The 19,191-nt window shown below is 65.7% G+C and overlaps 1 protein-coding gene across 1 annotated transcript in view; it reads right to left on the bottom strand.

Annotated features, from left to right (window-relative positions):
• The window catches only part of Ablim2 (actin binding LIM protein family member 2), a 54,753-nt gene extending 36,202 nt beyond the window's left edge, over positions 1-18,551 (bottom strand). Inside the window, exon 1 of the mRNA XM_048364151.1 lies at positions 18,436-18,551. Within this exon, the coding sequence (XP_048220108.1) occupies positions 18,436-18,445 (10 nt within the window). The 5' untranslated portion in view covers positions 18,446-18,551. The remainder of the gene's footprint in view (positions 1-18,435) is intronic.
• Between the last annotated feature and the right edge of the window lie 640 nt (positions 18,552-19,191).

The following is a 19,191-nucleotide window of genomic DNA, read 5'->3' on the forward strand; positions in this document are numbered from 1 at the left end:
GGCGTCACCCCTCCGCAGGGCCCAGGGCCACGCCGCCAACGGCAGGGCCTCCTGAATCTCTGACTGCACGTTAATGACACACAGCGCATGTTCTGTAACCAAACCGCCACCTGCCCACCTGCCTCTGTGGCTTGGTTTACCCGGCGTGGCGGTGGGTGCACCCCTGGGGCGGGCCCCTTGGGGCCTTGCTAATTGCAGTGGCAAGCAGGCCGGAGGCAGCAGGGGCAGGCTGGACCCCTGACCGAAGCCCGAGGCCTGGGGTCAGGCCCGAGGAGTTTCTCACCCTCGAGCCAGGACGGGGGAGACGTAAGCAGGTGTCCGGCACCGCCAGAGGCCATGAGTGACGGGGAGGGGGGGGCAATGCCCCCTGGTGGCAGGGGTCCTTCCGGCCTGTCTTCCCACCCCCTGCAGCCCTCGCCCCTGCCCTCCCCACCTGCGTGTCAGGAAAGCATGTCAGAGCACACAGCCTTCCTTCCTAACCTACTTAAGGGCCCGCTGCTAATTATAACCCCAGGCCTGGAAACGGCTCCCCTGAGGCAGCGCTGCCCGGTCCCGCCAGGGCCCCCCGCGGTGCCGTCCCCCCGCCCCTCGGTCCTCCATCCGTGTCCACGGCCCCCGAGCTCGGCCGAGGCCTGAGTCCTGGAGACTTCCCGCGCAGCCGCGTGACGCCTGGGCTAGCCTCCAACGGTGCGGCTGGGATGGCAGGCACGGGCTACCTCGCCCAGCCCATCGTCACTCACTTTTTAAAGGGGGCGATGGGGATGCGGAGGCAGCTCGAGAGGCCCTGGGCAGGCGCACGCGGGAGCACGGCCACCGGCAGGGCGGAGCGTCCCTCACGGTCACGCGCACACCCGGCCCTCGGGCCTCCAAACGGCAGCCCTGGAGGACCGCGTGGTGTTGCTGCTCCGGCCGCCCGGCCTGGGTACCTGCTCGCCGGGTGTGCACACGGCGCTGTGGTGGTGCGTGCCTGCGGCTGGGCCACGGCGAGGGCAAGGGGGGAGGGCGGGGGGGGGAGAGCAAGCCCTGGACACCGCAGCTGGCCGTGGCATCCGTGGACACCAGCTGCGGCCCCTGGCAACTCCCAGGCTCTTCCAGATGCCAACAGCGGCCGTCTCTGTCACACACACACACACACACACGCCCCACCCCCCCGGGCCAGCCGCAGGTCTGTGACTCCCGCTCAGCGCCCATCCCCTGACATCCCTCTGCCTTGCGCTTCCTCTCGGTCTGCAGTGGCAGCCGCCGCCTGTAAACATCCCTGCAATCTAACGGGAAACAGGAAGCGCGCGCGTGCGTGCCTGCCTGCCGAGTGCTCCCGTGGGGGAGGGCGGGGAGGGGGGCGGGGATGATCTGGTTCTGGCCCATCCCCTCGGACCCTGCACCTGGCGGCTTCCCCGCGGCCAGGGCCACAGGGCTGCCCAGGGCCATTCCCAGGGCCTCCCGTGGGGCCCGGAGACAGCGGTCTCTCCCCGGCTGGACCCACTTCCTGCCGGGGCGCTGCCGATGGGGAGCCGCTGCCCGGCTGCGCCCCTTGAGTCGGAGCCCCAGTCCTGAGGCATCATTCCGGGCAGCCGCAGTGGGAGTGACTGCCCCGGGCTGTACTGGAACACCGACCCACGCGGCGGAAGCTGGCGCCCGGGAGCACCCCGCCGGCCCGCCCCACCCGCCCGCCCCGCCGGGGCCGACGCCCGCTGGCGTCCTCGCAAGCTTCACACGGGCCTTTGGACGTGAAGCCCACGGGAGGACACGGGAGAATGTGCCGGCCACAGCATCCCTCAGGCCTTGGCCGCATCGTGGGGTGCCGGGGTACCCCACTCCACTTAGAACGTCTCCCCCAAAGGGAGAGATGCTGAGCTTTCTGTGCCAGAGGCACCCGGAGCCACGGCTCCACCGGGAATGGTCGGGAATAGCCCTGGTCACAGCCAGGCCGCGGGCAGCTCGGTGGCCCCAGGACATGCTGGCTTGCAGTACACGACACCCCTGCTTTCCTTCCTCATGTGGGCATGGGGGGGGCCCCCCAGCCACACCCCACAGTCCTGCCCCAACTAGCAGGCCATGTTGCCACAGGGAACCACGGCTCGGTAAACTGACAGGAACACACAGCCAAGTGGCGGGCGGGGAGCGGGCCCTGGGCCCTCCAGGAAGGACCGGGCTTGCCCTCCCTCCCCCGCCCTTGACCTCCCAGCTCCCCTCCCGTTCTCCTGCCAACCGTGGAAGGCAAAGGAAGGCTGGCACTGGGAAAGCACTTTCCGAGCGTCCCGTTAACCCTGGGCACCGGAACTGCTGGCCGGGAGTCGGGAAAGCCGATCCGCGCCGTGGGTGACGGGCTGCCGTCCGCCACCTCGGCCACACGGGACGAGCGGCAGGCCCGGCCTCTGACCCCTGCGCGCCCAGTGCCTGCCTGCGACCCCCACACCACACGTAGGCCGCGGGCAGGCAGGGCGCCCCGACACCCGGTCACAGGCGTGACCGGCACTCCCGCAACGCGGACGGGCCAGGAGGAGAAGCGGGGACAGCTGGGATGCGGGCCCAGCCCAGAACCGTCAGCAGCCTCCGGAAACCCTGGGCCCCCCTGGGCTCAATGACAAAAATAGCTGCTCTGTGACTTGGAAAAGGATCCCACTCCCCGGGGAAACCTGAGAAGGACTCGACACTTGAAGCCTGAAAATTCCCCCGTCCCCAGCCTCGCCCCCTGCAATCCTACAGGTCATCAACATACGGAAACCAGGCGTGACACGGTAAGGTAACAGGTCTGCTCGCAAGGCGCGGGCCCACCGCGCGGGTCTCCAGGCTCCGTCCACCCTCCTCCCCCATCTCTCCGTCCCCACACAGGCCCTATGCGGCCCTGGAGCCCCACAGGGCCGCCCTGCTTCCATCCCGGCACGGGGAGGACCGACACGTGGCCTGCAGGGCCCTGTCCCTGGGGCCATCTGTGCCCCGCAGGATGTCCTATAGCAGCCCTGGACTCCGGCCTCCACTGACAGCGGTCCCCCCGCTAGCTGCGACCATCACCTCTGCCCCCTGGGGACCCTCAGGACCCCTGCTCGAGACCTACTGCCTTAAAGAAGGGAGGAAAGAGGGAAGGGGTGGGGGATGAAAGGCCAGGCCTCTGGAGCCTGGGGTCAGAGGGCACGGGAGCCCAGACCTGGCTGTGGCACTGGCACAGGTCCTGCAGGGCTGGCCCATTATTTGCCCTGGCCTCAGCCTGTTCACCTCTAAGGTGGAGGGCCCTCCCGCCCAGGTGCCGTCTGTACGATCATTTAGCCCTGCAGACACGCGGGGACTCAGCCTGAATCCTACACAGAAAATGTGCTCTCGGCCAGGTCCTGGTGGCTCACACTTGTAACCCTAGCTCCTCAGGAGGATGAGATCTGAGGATCTGGTTCAAAGCCAGCCTGGGGAAGGAAAGTCTGTGAGACTCTAATTCCAATCAACCATCAGAAAATGGGGCGTGAAGCTGTGGTTCAAAATGGTAGAGCACTAGCCTTGAGCTAAAGAGCTCAGGGACAGTGCCCAGACGCAGTTCAAGCCTCACCACCACCACCAACAACAACAACAAAGAGCTCTCCTGCCGCGCTAGGGCTGGCCAGGGCTTTACCTGTCCCTTCTCCGCGCACGCCCATGGCGAGCCTTCCTCCTGGGTGACCAGACGCTCTTCCTCCGTACAGGCCTCGGGCAGCGTCTGGGCGAGCGGGGGCTGGCGCCTCTACCGAGAATGAGCCACGGGATCACACAGCAGCGCCACTCCGGTGCCAAGGGCAGGGCAAGGCCAAGCCCTTCCCAGAACACCGAAATAAACTCCCAGCCCGCTGCCAGTCCACAGAGAAGCACCTGTTTCCTAGACATCCGGGAAAGGGGCGGAAACCATGCCAAGGCGGGGGTGGACGGCACAAGCAAGCCTGCGGGCCCCAGGAGCCCCGGACCAGGGCCGGCCCGGCCCGATCACCGTCCCGCGCTGCCCTGACAGGGTCGCCCCCGAGAACCCCGGCAGACATCCTTTCTCCCCAGCTCGAGGGCCAGCCGTGTGGAACGGCCCCGGACCGTGGTCTCTGAGGCCCCGGGGAGGACGTCCCCTCCTCCCGCAGCTCCGGGCAGCTCCGGGCCTCCTTTCCTGTGCCTGTCCCACGGGCGTCTTCCCTGTGTGCGGCGCCCTGTGCGCCTCTCGCGGGGACCCCCGTGGCTGGGTGTAGGACCCGCTCGACGCACCATGACCCCGTCTCCACCCGGCCACTAAGTCCCTGCGCCGAGACCCGCAGGAGGCCATGTGCCAAGGTTCCAGGTGGACATGGATTTGGTGAGGGCGCTGTTAAACCTCCGAGAGAGCGCCAATGTGCCAGCAGAGAAACTGAGGCATAGGAAGTTCGGGCAACCAGCAGGAGGACCCTAGGCAGTGAAAAGCATCATTGAAGTCTGTCCCGGGCCTGGCGTGGACACGTGTGTCCAAGGGGAAGGGCCTCTGTCCGGCACTGACTTCCCTCTTCACTGATTCTGCTGCCACCTCAAAAGGGCGCTGTGGCTCAGACCGATGTGCATCCTGAGGTCACCAATGTGGTCGGGAGCAGAGGGCGAGGGGTCCGCCAGCACCTTGTCCCTCCCCCCTCCCCCCGGAACTCTACTTGGCCCTGTGTGGAGCTGGGGATGAGAGATCACATGCCTTCTCCCCGGGGGAGTGGACTGGACCTGTCAATCTGCACAGATTCACCCACAGACTCCCCTGATTGGGCAGGGCAGGTCCCACCCTCAGGTCCAGGCCAAGCCCTGATTGGCTTAAGTTAATATAAAATCTGCATATCCCATCCTGGGACTCTGCTTGGCTGGGGATTCTGGGACGGACCGTGGCATTTGGGGCTCACGCTGGTAATACAGAACCATCTCCCCATCTCGACATGCTGATCAGACCCCCATCTGCAAGTTCCTTCGCCCCCCATCCCTGCATTCTTGGGGGGGGCAGGGATGAAGCAGTCATCTATTACGGGGCCTACCATACCCACAATCACTTAACACAACATGCAAACACAGAGCTGGCTCTTTCCCTTCCGCAGCCACGCTTGCCCTCGCGGCTGTGCGGAGCTCCGCTGTGCTCTATTCAGTTCAACTTCTTATGTAACCAGCGCTGCCTTGACCCACTAAACTGATTTTGTGCCCCAGAGTAGGTCACCCGACGGGGGCAGAAAATCCTCTCCCACCCCAGGACGCAGCCCTGACCGCCGGGAGCACTGCGGGAGACGGGTGAGCAGGCCCCACCCCGCCCTCTGCATCTCATCCACACCCTGCCGTGTGACACACCCGTGGCTCCCGCCAGGTGTGGACCCAGCAGCACTGTGAGCCTCCTGCTTTCTACACTCCCTGGCCGCGGTGATTCTGTCACCGCTTCACTGGGCCAGTGAAGACCTGGGAAGTGTCAGGGTCAGAGGTCATGATGGGGGGGCGGGGGAGAGAGAGAAAGCACCAGCTGTGGCAAAACATTAAAATATCCACAGCTGGAAACCCAATGCTTTCCAACTTGTTTGCACACTTAAATCATTTTTGCAAAAAAAAAAAAAAAGAAATGCGTGTGTATATTTTTAACGGGGGGCGGGGGGGACTAATCCAGAAGGCCACAGTTCTGCCCTAAGTGGGGCAGAGCCTGGCTCACTTTCTCGCCCTGCACAGGTCCCGGGAAACAGGCTGCAGCCGGAGACAGGCCCGGGGCCCAAAGCGAGCTCCGCCACACACCGTCCGTCCGCTTCCTCCCCGGTGACCTCGGGTGGCAGCTGTGGCTGGCACTCCACCTCCCTCTCTGCCCCCGCCGGCCTCTGTGGCAGACAGGGCCGGCCGATGGCCCAGCGTGGCCTCCGTGCCTGTCGGTCCCCTCGAGACTGTGAGCTCCTTGAGGTGGGGCTGAGCCGGGCAGGTCAGGGCTGGGCCCAGCACAAGGGTGCCCTGTGGACCCGGTCAGCGCTGGGTGAGCGAATCAAGAGCTGGCACACCACCCAGCCAGACGCAGCGCAGGAAGAGTCACCAAGCCCAGAGCCCAGCCCCCGCTCGGAGGCCAGCCTCTCAGACACGGGGCTCCACCCCCGGCCTAGGCCTCCTCCTCTCCACACCTGCACGGCGGGGGTGCCCGAGGGACAGAGGTGAGCGTGAGCCCTCAGCAAGCTGTGTCTGCACACGGAGGCTGAGGGGTGGACACAGCGGGGCGTGCACTGGTGGACAGACGAGGCACGCCCCACTCACGCCAAGGACTAGTACGCGGCCTTGGAAGGGACGGGCATTCCAACCCATGCCACAGCAGAGAGGTTGCTGAGGACACACACCGGTCCCCAGAGGACAAAGGCCGCGTGGTTCCACTCACAGAGGTCTCAAGAGTAAACACAGTCACGGCGGGAGAAAGGGGACCTGGGGGGTCAATGGGAGTGGAATTCCGCTTCTACGAGAGCATGCTCTGCAGGGGGGAGGGGGGACCAGTGACCCTCAGTCCTAAGGACAGCCGGGCCCCCATCCTTCCCCGTGTCAGAGCACCGCTGGGGGCCAGGGCTGGGAGGGGCCCCGAGAGGCGCTTTGGGAACTGGATGAAGGGAGGAGGCTGGGCTAGGCCTGCAGAGCCTTCGAGGCCCTTCCTCCCCAAGCTCACCCGGCCTGCCCGCAGCCCTGAGACTCGGCCCTCCCCTGGGACCCAGCCATCGACGTCCCCCAGAGCCCTACGTGTAGCTGGGGTGCTAGAGGAGGCCTTGCAGCCCGAGAGCCTCCACACGGCAGCGCAGGACCTGCACCCGGCGTAGAACGCCCGGCGGCGGAGGGCGGGTCCCATTTCTCCTCCGCAGCCCTCAGCCGGCGGCCCGGTCAGGGCTCCCTTGCCCCCTTCCCGCCCACTGGAAGCTCGCGGGCACACGGGCGCGGCCCGGGCCAGACACATTAGTGCAGTCTGGGTCAGAAGATCGATGTCTGGATACTCTAACTCCCGGGGTCGGGAGGGAGGGAGGGAGGGAGGGAGGGAGGGAGGGAGGGAGGGAGGGAGGGAGGGAGGGAGGGAGGGAGGGAGGGGAAGCTTGTTGCCTATGGGTTCCACTCGGCACCGACGGGGCGGCCCCGGCTCTCAGCGAGGTGTCAGGCTCCCGGCCAGTCCCTGCAGGTTCCATCTTGGCATACTGGAGGGCTGAGCAGTGAGCAGGTGGAGGACGGAAACGGGCCTGCGCAGGGCCGATAGCAGAGCCGCCCCAGGGGCCTGGCCGCCCCTCCCAGCCCAGGAGGGCCTGCCCCCTGGGGGAGGGGGACGGGCTGCTGGCCAGGTGCCGGCGATGTGCCCGACGCCCTCCAGCCCTGGTGCCAGCCTCCAGCCCTCTGTCGTGGGAGGCAGCCGCCCCCAGAGCCCAGCGGTTCTCAGCACCCAGAAGCTTCTATTCCTGGCACCGCTGACCCTCTTTCCCAGAAGTAGGGCAGCGAGGGCCGGGTGCTGCCAGGGTCTGTGCGCTGGCCAGAGCCCCTTCCCGTGGCCCCGCATGCTGGCTGCTGGACCTGCGCCCAGCCAGGCTCTGCCGCCCACCGCGCCGCCCCTGCCCCTCCCCGGGGCGCACGGCCAACCCACCACGGCCCAGCCGGGAGGGTCCCCGGGGCAGGCGGTGCGGCGTATCTCCAGTGGCTTCTCAGTGACCCCCGCTGCCCCGAAGCCCTAGGATCCCGATTCGACAAGAGGCCCTGATGCCGGGGAGCTGGCACTCGTGCCCCACCCCCGCCTGCGTGCCCAGCTCCGTCCCAAAGGGACAGTCAGGGACTGCCAGGCGCCCGGAGCCACCCGTGGCCATTGGCGCTCCTGACGCATGGCCCCGGCCCCCCCACCCCCCACCCAGGCCCGCTCCTCTTACACAAGGCGGACGGCGCGGGCCAGGGCTCCAGCCCCGCAGGTAGAGGCGCAGCTGCAGTGCCCCCCCCCCCACCTCTGGGCCTCTGTACCCGATGTCCTCACTGCCAGGACGCCCTTCTGCCAGCCCCAGTCCGTGGCCTGTCACCTCCGCCGGGAAGCCTGCCAGGGCTTCCCTCAGGCCAGCTCATCGACCGCCCTCTCGCTGTCCCCAGTGTCCCCCGAGAAGCGTCTTCTCGCCACACGTGGCCCGGCCTCCCTGCCTGCTTGGTGTCCGGGAGCCCCTGGGGGACCAAGGACTCCCGGGACTCAGGGCTGGGACGCCGCCGCACCCCTGCAGGTTGCCTTTGGGGCTCCCAGGGCGACACCGAGGAGGCGCCTGTTGCTAAGAGCTGACCGAGGCCCGGCTGAACTGCTGGCGGGGACGGGAGACCATGGCAGCCAGAAGGAGCATCCGTCACGCGCGGAGAGGTCCACCAAGGAGGGGGGCGGCCCCCGAAGCCTCGGCGGGGGGACAGAGGACCTCAGCTTCTACTAACAAGTTCTTTCTGAGTTGCCGGACTTGGGGGAGGGGGGAAGGAAGTCCCTCCCAGAGCCCACCCTACCTCTCCCCATCCCCCCACCTCTCCCCGGTGATTGGGTCCTGGAGCAGAGGCCCTGTGTGATTATCAGCTGGGAAGGAGGGTCTGGGGGAGATGCCTGCCATGAGGCTGACCCGCGCTGACAGACTGTGTGCGCATGTACATACCTGCGCGCACATGTACGCGTGTGTGTGTGTGTGGCTGGAAAGTTCCAGTGCCAGCACTCCCACCCGCCAGCTGGGTGGTTCAGGGCAGTCTTCTCCCTGCAGCTCCCTGCTGTTGCCCATGGGGCCCCAACTGGGAAGAACCCATGGAGGGAGGGACGCGGGCCCTCGGGGTGCAGCAGGCAGGGTGCTCTGGGGGCTGGGCAATGGGTTTGACCCCAGGTCCATCTCTGCAAACCGCGAGCCCCAGAGCGAGCTCCCCTCCCCCCCCCCCCGCCTCATCTGCAAGTGGAAGCCTCGACCGGCGTGGATTTGTGGGGCGGGCCGCGGAGGCCCGGCTGCTGGCCGCTCGCCAGGCGCCCGGCCTCTTGGGGTTCCGCACACCGCGGGCATCGATCCTCCCGAGCTGAACCGATCGCTCCCGGTGGGTTCTGCCCCGGTCCGGTGGCTCGGGGAGCCCGAGGCTGCCAGCACACACTCAGGATAAATTTAGCCCTCCGTGGGGGCCCTGCTGCGTGGGAAGCTCTTGGCCAAGACTCTGAATCTCAGCCGCTCTGCGTTCCTCATCCACAACAGCGGAGTTCGCCACGGAGCATTTACCTAAAACCCTCCACTAAGCCACCGTGATCTCACACACACAGCCTGGGCTCCTGGGGACGCCCAGCTCTGCTGCAGGAGAGAACGCGAGACCCAAAGCAGGCCAGGCCAGGCCGGGCGCCAGGGAGTCCCGCGGCTGCTCTCTGGGGGACGGTCCTCCCCAGCCGCCACGGGCAAAACCCTGCCACCGACGCACCGGTGAGTGGATCTGCTCTAGAAAACACAACAGCACGGCCCAGGGATACAGGAGCACAGGGCTGTTCCATCCCGTATATTTTCTTCTAGTGCGTCTGCTGCGAATGTTTTCCAGAGACCCAGAGTGTATAAAACTCACATGTCTCTTTACACAGCCATTAGGAAGGATAAAATAATGGCACTCACGGGGAAATGGCTGGAACTAGAACAAATCATGTTAAGCGAGGTAAACCAAGATCAGCGAGACAAACGGCGCATGTTCTCTCCCTGATGTATGAAGGTTGGATTTAAAGCACAACAGGATGTGACAAAGTATACGGGATTCTACACACCCATAGACAGTGAGACGCAAAGAGGACAGTCTTAGGAGAAAAGCACCAGGTTGCAATCACCCAAACATCTCTTCCTATGTATATAAAATAATATACACCCTGAAATGAACTCCAAAGACAAAGAAGCAAAGAACCTTTTCTTAGTTTGTCTTTTTGTTTTCAGACGACTTTGCCCTCCTTACCTCCTATACCGTGTATCCATGTGCATATCTGAGCGAAGGTGGGGGGAGGGCACGGAATCCGTGGAAAGGGGGTGCAGCAGCAGAGCCCACTGACTGCACTGGACATTGCTGGAAGAGAACCGTGCACGTCGTGGGTGGAGACGGGAGGAAATGGGAGAGAGAGAGAGGGAACAGAAGCTACCACGCAAAAGGAAGGAAACGTACTCATTACCTGATGTGTGTGAACGTAACCCTGCTGTATACCACCTCTAAAACAAGAATGAAGTAATAAAAAGTCTATGTTTCATCCATAACCAGCACTGACACACACACATTTTAGAATCTTTCACAATCACGTTAGTGACTGTACAATACTCTATCCTCTCTTATAAGTTCTCAAAGTGGGGCCCAGGGAGCCCTGCTGGTCCCCAAGCCCTGTAGGTGTTTGGCAGGGTCGCAGCTGTTCTCATAAGACTGAAAGACTATTTTCCTGTCAGGCGCCAAGGGTTCATGCCTGGAATCCCAGCCTACTCGGGGCAGAGCCTTGAGGATCATGGTTCAAAGCTAACCTGAGCAGGGAAAGTGGAGCCCTGGTTCAAATGGTAGAATACCAGACTTGGACAAAAATGCTAAAGGACAGTGCCCAAGCCCTGCGTTTAACTCCCAGGACTGGTATACGTATACACACATGCACACACATACACACACACACGCATGCACGCACACACAGGCATGCATGCACAGGAAAGATACTATTTCCCTTTATCACTCCTCCTTTGGATGCTGTGTTCCCAAAGCACAGGGTTCGAAGGTTAGTGTGACGCAATGATCAGAGGCAGGTCCTCCCATCCCTGGGGGCATGGCCTCAGAGAGGACGGTGAGACCCCAGCCCTTCCTCTTCCTCATCTCCTGGCCGTAAGGTGAGGAGTTCTGCTCCAAGACTTGAACCCCCGAGACCACAAAATAACCATTTCCTCCTCATCGGGAATCGGTGCGAGGCGTTCCCTGAGCGCCGTGGAAAGCCGGCTGACACCTCACAGCCGTCCTGATTAGTTCCACGCGCCATGGGCCGTACCTGGGTCCTGGTGGCGGAGGAGTTGGTGTGGGAGGACAGCATGAAGGACAGGCGAGCCCTGGCCTGGAGGCTGTAACCGGCTGGCCAGAGGCTGATGGGCCTGTGGACCGGGAGGTGGAGGCGCTCCGCGGTCTCAGATGGCAGGGAGGGCGGGCCGCACTGGGAATGGCTGCGGCCCAATGGGAGCCCCTCGTCGATGCCCTGCCCCCCCCGAGGGCGGCCGAGCGCCCAGGAGACCGCCAGTCATCCAGCCCGGGCTTCCCAAGGCAGCACCGCACCCGGGCGGTGGCGAGGGGCTGGCCAGCTACTTTTAGCCAAACTATGGTGAGACTCAGAGCGAAGCTGAGAGGTTTGGAGCTTCGCAGCTGGGCCAGAGAAGCAGCAGGAGGGACATCTGGGTGGAGTCCCAGCTTCCAGCAGAGTCCCACCCCCACCCCCAAGATGTGATGCCTGTGGGGGGGGGTGGCACCCAGGAACTTCAGAGGTGCAAGAAGCACCAACGTGTCCCCATCGAGACTGTCCAGGATGGAGTTCTTTCAGGAAGGAGCCCCCGGGAGTTCGGAGCACTAGGAAGCCATTTCCCAGAGGCTGGGCGGGCCGCCGCAGTCCAAGCCGGCGGAGGTGCAGCTCAGCTGGCAGAGCCTGGAACCGCCCACACCGGCTGGTTTTGTGGGTACACAGAAGGCATGAGCTGGGGGTCTTGGAGGTGTCCCCTGAGATTTCAAAGGAAGTCGGGAGGCCAGGCAGGTCGCTGGGCGGGGGAGGGGGGTACAATCTCTGCATACAGCTCTACAAGGCAGCCGCTGGAGCAGGGAGCCCCACGCTGGGGTGGGCCTGACAGAGGTGCTCCTTCACGGGGGCAGCTCAAAGGCATGCAACTCACTGGGCGCTGCTGGCTCCGGCCTGCAATCCGAGCTGCCCAGGAGGCCGAGACCTGAGGATGGCGGTTCACAGCCAGCCCAGACAAGAAAATCCGTGAGACTCTTAGCTCCAGTGAACCACCAGAAACCTGGAAGTGGCGCTGCGGCTCAAGTGGCAGAGCGCTAGCCTTGAGCTGAAGAGCTCAGGGACAGCGCCCAGGCCCAGAGTTCAAGGCCCACAACCACCACCAACAGCAAAAGTATGTAACTCATTTGTTTGCCTGCTTGCTTGTTTTAATGTTCACCTACCTTGGGTGTTCCACTCCAGTGATGGGTGATTGAGAGGCACGCTCTTGCTCTCAATCCCTCTCTCTCTCTCCTTCTCTCCCTCCCTCCCTTCCTCCCTCTCTCTCTCCCCCCTCTCTCCCTCCTTCCCCCCTCTCTCCCTCCTTCTCTCCCTCTCTCTTTCTCTCCCTCCCTCCCTCCCTCCCTCTCTCTGGACTGTGTGGGGAGTTTCGCAGCCACCATATGACATGTGCCATCAGGATTGGACACAGAGCTGGACACCGGTGTCCAGCTGTCCTCTACTTAAGCCAGATAGCAACAAACGAATGACATTTGCAAAACTGTCAAGCAATGCTGTTAGGTTTGGCAGGGTCTAATACAGGAGCAATGGCCCCCAGCAGTGAGGCTATCTGTGACACCTGTGATATTGAGGATATTAGTGACTGCCTCTCAGCTTCCTCGGGCAAGGCAGAATAACCTCCCCGGGGCAAGGGGCCTGCCGAACACATCTTCTGTCATTAGAGCCAGGTTCTGGACACAACCCAGACTCACATCCTGCGAGACAAGGCATTTCAGAGCGGGGCGGAGGACGGCCTGGGCAGCACAGCAGCCAGAAAACCCAGGGTCACACCAAGGAGGAGGTGAAGGCGGGTGTGTTGAAAGAGCTGGGCAGCCTCCTGGCCATCCTTAAGCTCTAGAAAAGCCAGAGGAGAGGGGAGCAGAGGGGGAGGGAGGGTCTGCAGAGGGGAGGGGAGGGGAGGGGTGAGAAGGAGCAGGGGGGAAGGCAAGTGTGGAGAGCAGCAAGCACTTCCCTGGGCACACGGGAGGCGCTGGAGAAGTGGTGCAGGGCTGCGGCAGCTGGAAAGAGGAGAGGCTGGGCTGGTCCAGAACCCACGGGGTGTGCCTGCTTCCCAGCGAAGCCGGGCTCTTCCCCTGCCGGCGTGGCCCGGCCTGGGCGCCCTTGGCGCGGGACCATGGCCACCCCGAATGGGGAGTGGTCCTCACCAGGCAGCCCGGGGCCCAGGGCCAGCTCCCTTCCCTCAGGCCACAGATAGACTGAGACCCGGTTACCACGGCGACTCACCACCACGCCTCCCACCCTCATCGCCCCCTCCACCCTGCGGGGGTCCCCCCTGAACCACATCACACCAGGGGCCTGCTCCCCGCTCCCTCCCGCGCGGGAAGAACCTGCCGCCCAGCCGCTGCTCCTCCGAGACGCTCCCCCGGGAGTCCTAAACGGGGCACCGCCACCCCACCAACGTCCTGAAGCTGGAGCCCTGGGCCGGGAGGAAGGTGAGCTGCTCACCAGCTTAGGTGGCAGAGCTGATGCCCAGTTGAGCTGGCGGAGGACAAGTTCTAGTGTGCCCCTCCACACGCAGGGTGCTCACCAGTGACACACACACGCACACACACGCGTGCACACGCTTCCCGTGCTGCTGGGCCCTGGACACCCTCTCTGAGCTCAGGAGAAGTCAATGCCAGTTTCCCCGGTGTCTACAACGAGCAGAAAGGAGCCCGGCGTGGGGCAGCGATGGGGTCGAGAGCCGAGCTGCTCCGTCTCTGACCCGCAGTCACCGCAGAGCTGTCCCTTCAGAGGGCCTGGGGCCCAGGGCGAGGCGGGCGGGGGGCAGCAGCTCCCCCTCCCCAGAGGCTGCTGGCCCCAGCAATGGTAGCCTGGGCTGGCTGGGAACAGGCGGTGCCCAGACCTGCTCCCGCCTAACACGTGTATTCCCTGCAGCCCGGAGCCCGCCCCGCCACCTACGGGAACTTGGTTCACGGTCGTACTCCCGCCAGGGGAGCGGGGTGAGGAGGGCCGAAGCCCCCCGGAGAGGGTGCGGAGAAAGCTGGCACGGGAGAGGGGGAGGCTCGCCCTGGCTAGACTCCCTGGTGATCCCAGCTGACTTGGGGTAGACCCCCCGGTGCCGTGATGACCCAGCCGGGCCCCGCGACAGGCAGTGCAGGTAACGAGATCTGGCCTGGCCCTGCCTTCCTGGCAATGTGCCATTGGTGTCGTGCCTGGAAAATGCTCGGGTGACAGGATGGGTTGCAAAACCCCCGCCAGGAGGCACCGAAAGGACTGAGCCTGTCGCGCACCCGGGGAGCCCGGCTTGCCTGCTTCGCGGGGCTCACTGGGGTTCAAATCCCAGCTGTGCCTCTCACAGCTGGTGATACCAGGCACCCGCTGGGCCCTCCGGGGCATCTGTCACCGTGGAAGGCCCACGGTGCCCACACCCCGAGAGCCACCACGAGAACCCCCGGAGGACGTGGTCAGAGGCCTGGCCCAGAGCCAGAGGACGCACAGAGTGAGCCACGCCGTGGCGACATTTAAGCCTGTCCTCCCCGACACCCTAGATCCCCCGAGCTGCCGGGCCTCTGCGGTGGAAACGTTCTTGGAGTAAACAAAGACGCCGGGGCACTTGGGCTGCTCCGTGGGGTACCGGCAGCCTCCAGGCTTCCCCCACCCCACCCCGGGGGGCCCTGGGAAGCCAGGGTCAAGGCCAGAGCCTGCTGGACCCTCAAGAGCTACAAGACCCGTGAGCTGCCACCCGCGGCACCGTGTCTTCCCGCGTGGCCGTTCCAGCTGCGTGTAGGTCTCTACCCCATGCCAGTGCTGAACCCTGGGCCCCGGGGAGGACGGCAGTGGAGAGGCAACACGGAGGGGGGTGAGCAGCACAGGCCGGCAGGAGGCAGAGCCGGGTGCCAGCCCGCGCGCCCTGGCTTCAGCGACGGCCTTCGCGCGTCTGAAGGAGGCAGGGGCACAAGGAAGGGCCCTGCGCTGTCTCTTCAGAGAGGGCCTGGACCCCAGGACAAGGTGGGCACTGGCCCAGCAGCCCCGAGGCCCAGGAGCGGCGGGTGCCCGCAACGGTGGCCTGGCCTAGCGCTGAGTACAGGCGGTGCCCATGTAAAGGGCCAGTGACGGGACTGGGGCCCGCCCCCCTGCCTTTCCCTCCCTTCCCAGCCTCTCACCGGCTCTCAGAGCAACCCTGTGCCCACCAGACCTCTGGGGGAGCGGGGTGTGGACAGGTGTCAGAGGACAGTCAGCGTGGACTTCCCACGAGTCCGTCAAACTCAACACCTGGCTCTAGAAAATGCCACACTGCCTCATTGACAGACACTGTGAGGAACACAAGGACACTGAGACACCCGTTAGGATGGAGCCCAGCAGCCACGGGAAAGTGTGTCAGGGCTTGGGGGCGGAGCCTGAACCGCCAGGCAGTGCCCAGTTCACGGGTCCACCCCGGAGCCCCTCCGAGTACAAGATCAGGGGGACGCGTCTTCACTGCACCTCACCCGGTGGAGCCAAGGTGGGAAGACAGCGCCCAGCCACCCGTGCCCGGCTCCACTGAGCCCCAGATGCTGTTCCTAAATGCGTAAACACTTTCTCCTAACACTGTTAAGTATGAAATGCCTCCCACCATCCCCACCGGAACATAAGATGCAAGAGACTGCGACATTCCTGTGTTCTAGTCCAATGCGAATCGCAGGGCCGAGAGCCACGCAAGTGTGCGATTTGCGTTTGCCGACTAAATGGCTAATACCCACCACACCCCTGGGCGGGGGGGGGGGGGGTTGTTTCTTCCTGTTATCGTAATGCCAGGCTGGACATCTTTCACTGTGAAACCCACTCCTCCCCACTCCTCCCAGGTTAGGTGAAGCGGGCATCTCTGTTCCAGGTGAGTCTCCCGCAGTGCCACACCCTCTCCTCAACCACGGACAGCTGCTTTGCCTTATCCAGGCCTCCGTTTCCCTTGGTTGGGGTGAGTGAATTCAGCACTCCCAGGTCCCTCCCTTCCTCTGACATGGCAGCCTTGGGAGAAGGCAGCCCCCCTCCCCTCCCCAGTGCCTCTGGAGGGGCTGAGTGTCACACTGAAGTCCTAAGCCCTGGCCCTAGAACGTCACCGCATGTGGAGACAGGCCCACGGAGGTGACAAGTGGACAGCACCCCGGGAGGAGGTCGGGACACACACGGAGAGATGTCTGCATGAGGACACAGGAGAAGACGCCATCTACGCGACAAGGAGAGAACCCGGCCCGGCCGGCGCCAGGGTCCCAGCCTCCCAGACTCCACATGGCTGGAGAATGAATTCCGTGCCACCCTGGCCGCCGGCCCTGGGTTACAGACGCCAACGCCTCACCAGCCCCGCCAGTGGCCGGGTCATGGCCAGCCAGTCCCGCAGCCGCTCAGAGGGACACGCACACTCACTGCCATCCAGGGGTCAGTATGGGGAGCTGGTGCTGTGGCCGGAGCTGGAGGCGGTCCCTCTACACAGCTAGGGAAACAGGGATGGGGAGGCGCCTTAGCGGCAGAGCGCTTGCCTAGCACGCATGAAGCCCTGGGTTCGATTCTTCAGCACCCCATACACAGAAAAAGCCAGAAGTGGCGCTGTGGTTCAAGTGGGAGAGCGCTAGCCTTGAGCAAAAAGAAGCCCGGGACAGTGCTCAAGCCTGAGTTCAAGCCCCAGGACTGGCAAAACAAACAAAAACCTAGAGAAACGAAGGCATGGGGAGTCCAACCCAAGGCACGGGGAGTCCAGTGGTACATGGATTCAGACCAGCCTGTCTAAACATCCTCTCTGGCCACCCGAAATCAACAAGCAACCATGCCATACCCCAGTGCCACGCCCAGGCCATCAAACCTCAGCCAGGCTCACAGCCTGTGACCCAGGAGGAGGCAGGGGCTTCCTCGGGCTCCAATAACCCAGCCCATCCGGGCAGCTGGACGGCACCAAGCGATGCCCAGCACACCTGCCAGTGCCGAGCTCCTGGAAGATGTCAGCCTCCTGCGGGGTGGGCGGGGGAGACCTGCCTTGGTGGCCCTGGTTGATGGTACAAGATCCTGATTTGCCAGACAGAGGGGACGATGGGGTCCGCACTCCCCGACTGTGGGTGGGGGTGAAACGCTCGCTGTCCGTATAACTGGCCCGAGCAACAGGTGGACGTGAACAGGTGCGCACCTGCCCTCCTGCGCTAACGGGAACAGTGTAAGGGCGGAAGTGGGCCTGGCCAGCCTGCAGTGGCCACCCCACGCTCTTGGGGACCCATTGCAGGCAGAGGTCCTCTCCTTTGTCTTGCCGCTTCCCAGCAAGCAGCGTGAACCGCATTTCCAGTGCGCCGAGCCTGGGACGAAGCCCCCAGGGCTGCGACCACCCCACACATCACAGCTCAAACCCAGCAGCCTCCTTCGCAGACAACCACCACTCAAGTAAGAGGCGACGGGAGGGGTACCGGGCTCCTTCTGAGGGCTCCTGATTACAGGGGGACCACGGGCATCAATTATAATGGCAGAGAGCCTGGAATTACCTGGTGTGCACCCAGTCATTATCCCCACCTGCCATTAGCTAAATGTCTGGAAGTTCTGCCAAGGCTTGGGGTGCCCTTCTTCCCAGCCCCCCCCCCCCGAAAACAGGCTGGCCGTTTCCGAAGCCCTCTTCCATAGGATGTGGCCTCCTAATGCCTGCTGCGTGCTCTCCCCGTACCCACGCTACCCCCGGAGGGGGCCTGGGAACAGCCCCCAGTGTGCCCACTCAGCAAGCTCATGGGGGGGGCGGTGAAGGCACCGCAGCCCTCCCCACCGGCCTCTGAAACGCGGCCACGGGCCATACTGCAATCCCGCAGGTCCCACGGGCTCGGTGACCCGGGGGGCGCCTCTGTGGTGCGCGGGAGGCAGGGCCTGTCCTCGGCCTGCGCCGCCCGCCCGGGGATGCCGTCCGCAGGCGCATCCTCGCGAGGCAGCCGGGGTGCCGCCCGCCAAGGCTTGCCGGCCCCGGGTCTCAGTTTCCCCCGCAGCCCCGGCAGGCTGCGCTGCAGCGAAGCGGGGGTTTTTCCCAGCGCCCGGCGGGTGGGTGCGGCGGGCGCGCGGCTGCGGGGCGCGCGGAGACCCGGCCGGGCCGACACACACTCGGGTTCTGCGTCCCCACCTCGGCCTCGGGGAGCCCGGGGCGCCCGGATCCGCCCGCCGCCCCGCACCCAGCGCTGCGGGAACTGCGCAGGGCGGCGGCGCCCGCTGCCAGCCGCGCCCGTCAGCGCCGCTGCCCGGGCCGGGCCCTCCCCGGGGCGCCGGCCTCCCGCCGCCGGGCGCGACCCCCAGGGCGCCGGGAGCGCCACGGCCTCGGGGGCCTCGGGGGCGCCGGGCGGCCCCGCTCCGCACCGGGGCGGGGGGGCGGGGTGAGGACCCCGGGGCTCCGCGGCCAAGCACAGGAGCGGGGGCGACGCGCCAGCCCGGCGGGGTGCCCGCGCCCCGAGGACACCTTGGGCGGAGCCGCGTCCGGGGCGAGGTCCCCGCGGCGTCGCAGGTGCAGCCGGGATGCAGCCCAGGCACCGGCCGGCCCCTCGGTCCCCAGCACTCACCGGCGCTCATGTCGGCGGCGGCGCGGACGCCGTGTCCCCGGCGCTGCGGCAGCCCGACGCCGGGCCCGCAGGTGCGGCGCCCGCGCGGTGCGGCGCGCGCCCGTCCGTCAGCTCGCTGGCTCGCTCGCCGCCGCAGCCTCCCGGCGCGAGGCCCCGCCCCCGCCGGGCCCGCCCCGCCCCGCCCCGCGGAGGCCCCGCCCCGCCCCGCGCCGTGCCCCCTGGGACGTGTAGGCGCCGCCGCCCGCCTCCGCAGGACGCACGGACCACAAGTCCCGGCAGGCCGCGCGCGCGCGCGCAGGCGCGATCCGGAGACGCCCGCCGCCGCTTCTCCGGCGCCGCCGGGGCTCCGCGGAGCTGTCACCGCGGCCCCGGGCGCTTCGGGGCGGGCGCTGCGCGGCCGTGGCCGAGCCAGCTCGGAAAGGCCGTCTGGGGTCACGGAAGGCCTTCGGGCCCGCCTCCTTTATTTCCTTGGTCTACCGTGGGGGGGCACTGAGGCGGGCTGCCCCGCGAACGCGCGGCCCGCTGACTCCGAGGCCCGGGTGGCCGGCCGCCTCGCCCCGCTCCTCCCGGCTGGGGTGGCCCCGCCGGCCGGCGCCCTGCGCGGGGCGATGTGCGCGGAGGCGCCGGCGCCCCGCTCCGCCCCGCGCCCCGCGCCCCGCGCCCCGCGCCCCGCGCCCGCGGTGACCAACCCCGACCCGGACTGGGGACGGAAGGGACACTGGGTGGGCCCAGGAAGGAGCCCTGGGCCGTCCCCAT

The sequence above is a fragment of the Perognathus longimembris genome, chromosome 16 (genome assembly GCF_023159225.1).
Source record: "Perognathus longimembris pacificus isolate PPM17 chromosome 16, ASM2315922v1, whole genome shotgun sequence".
In the NCBI taxonomy this organism is placed as follows: Eukaryota; Metazoa; Chordata; class Mammalia; order Rodentia; family Heteromyidae; genus Perognathus; species Perognathus longimembris.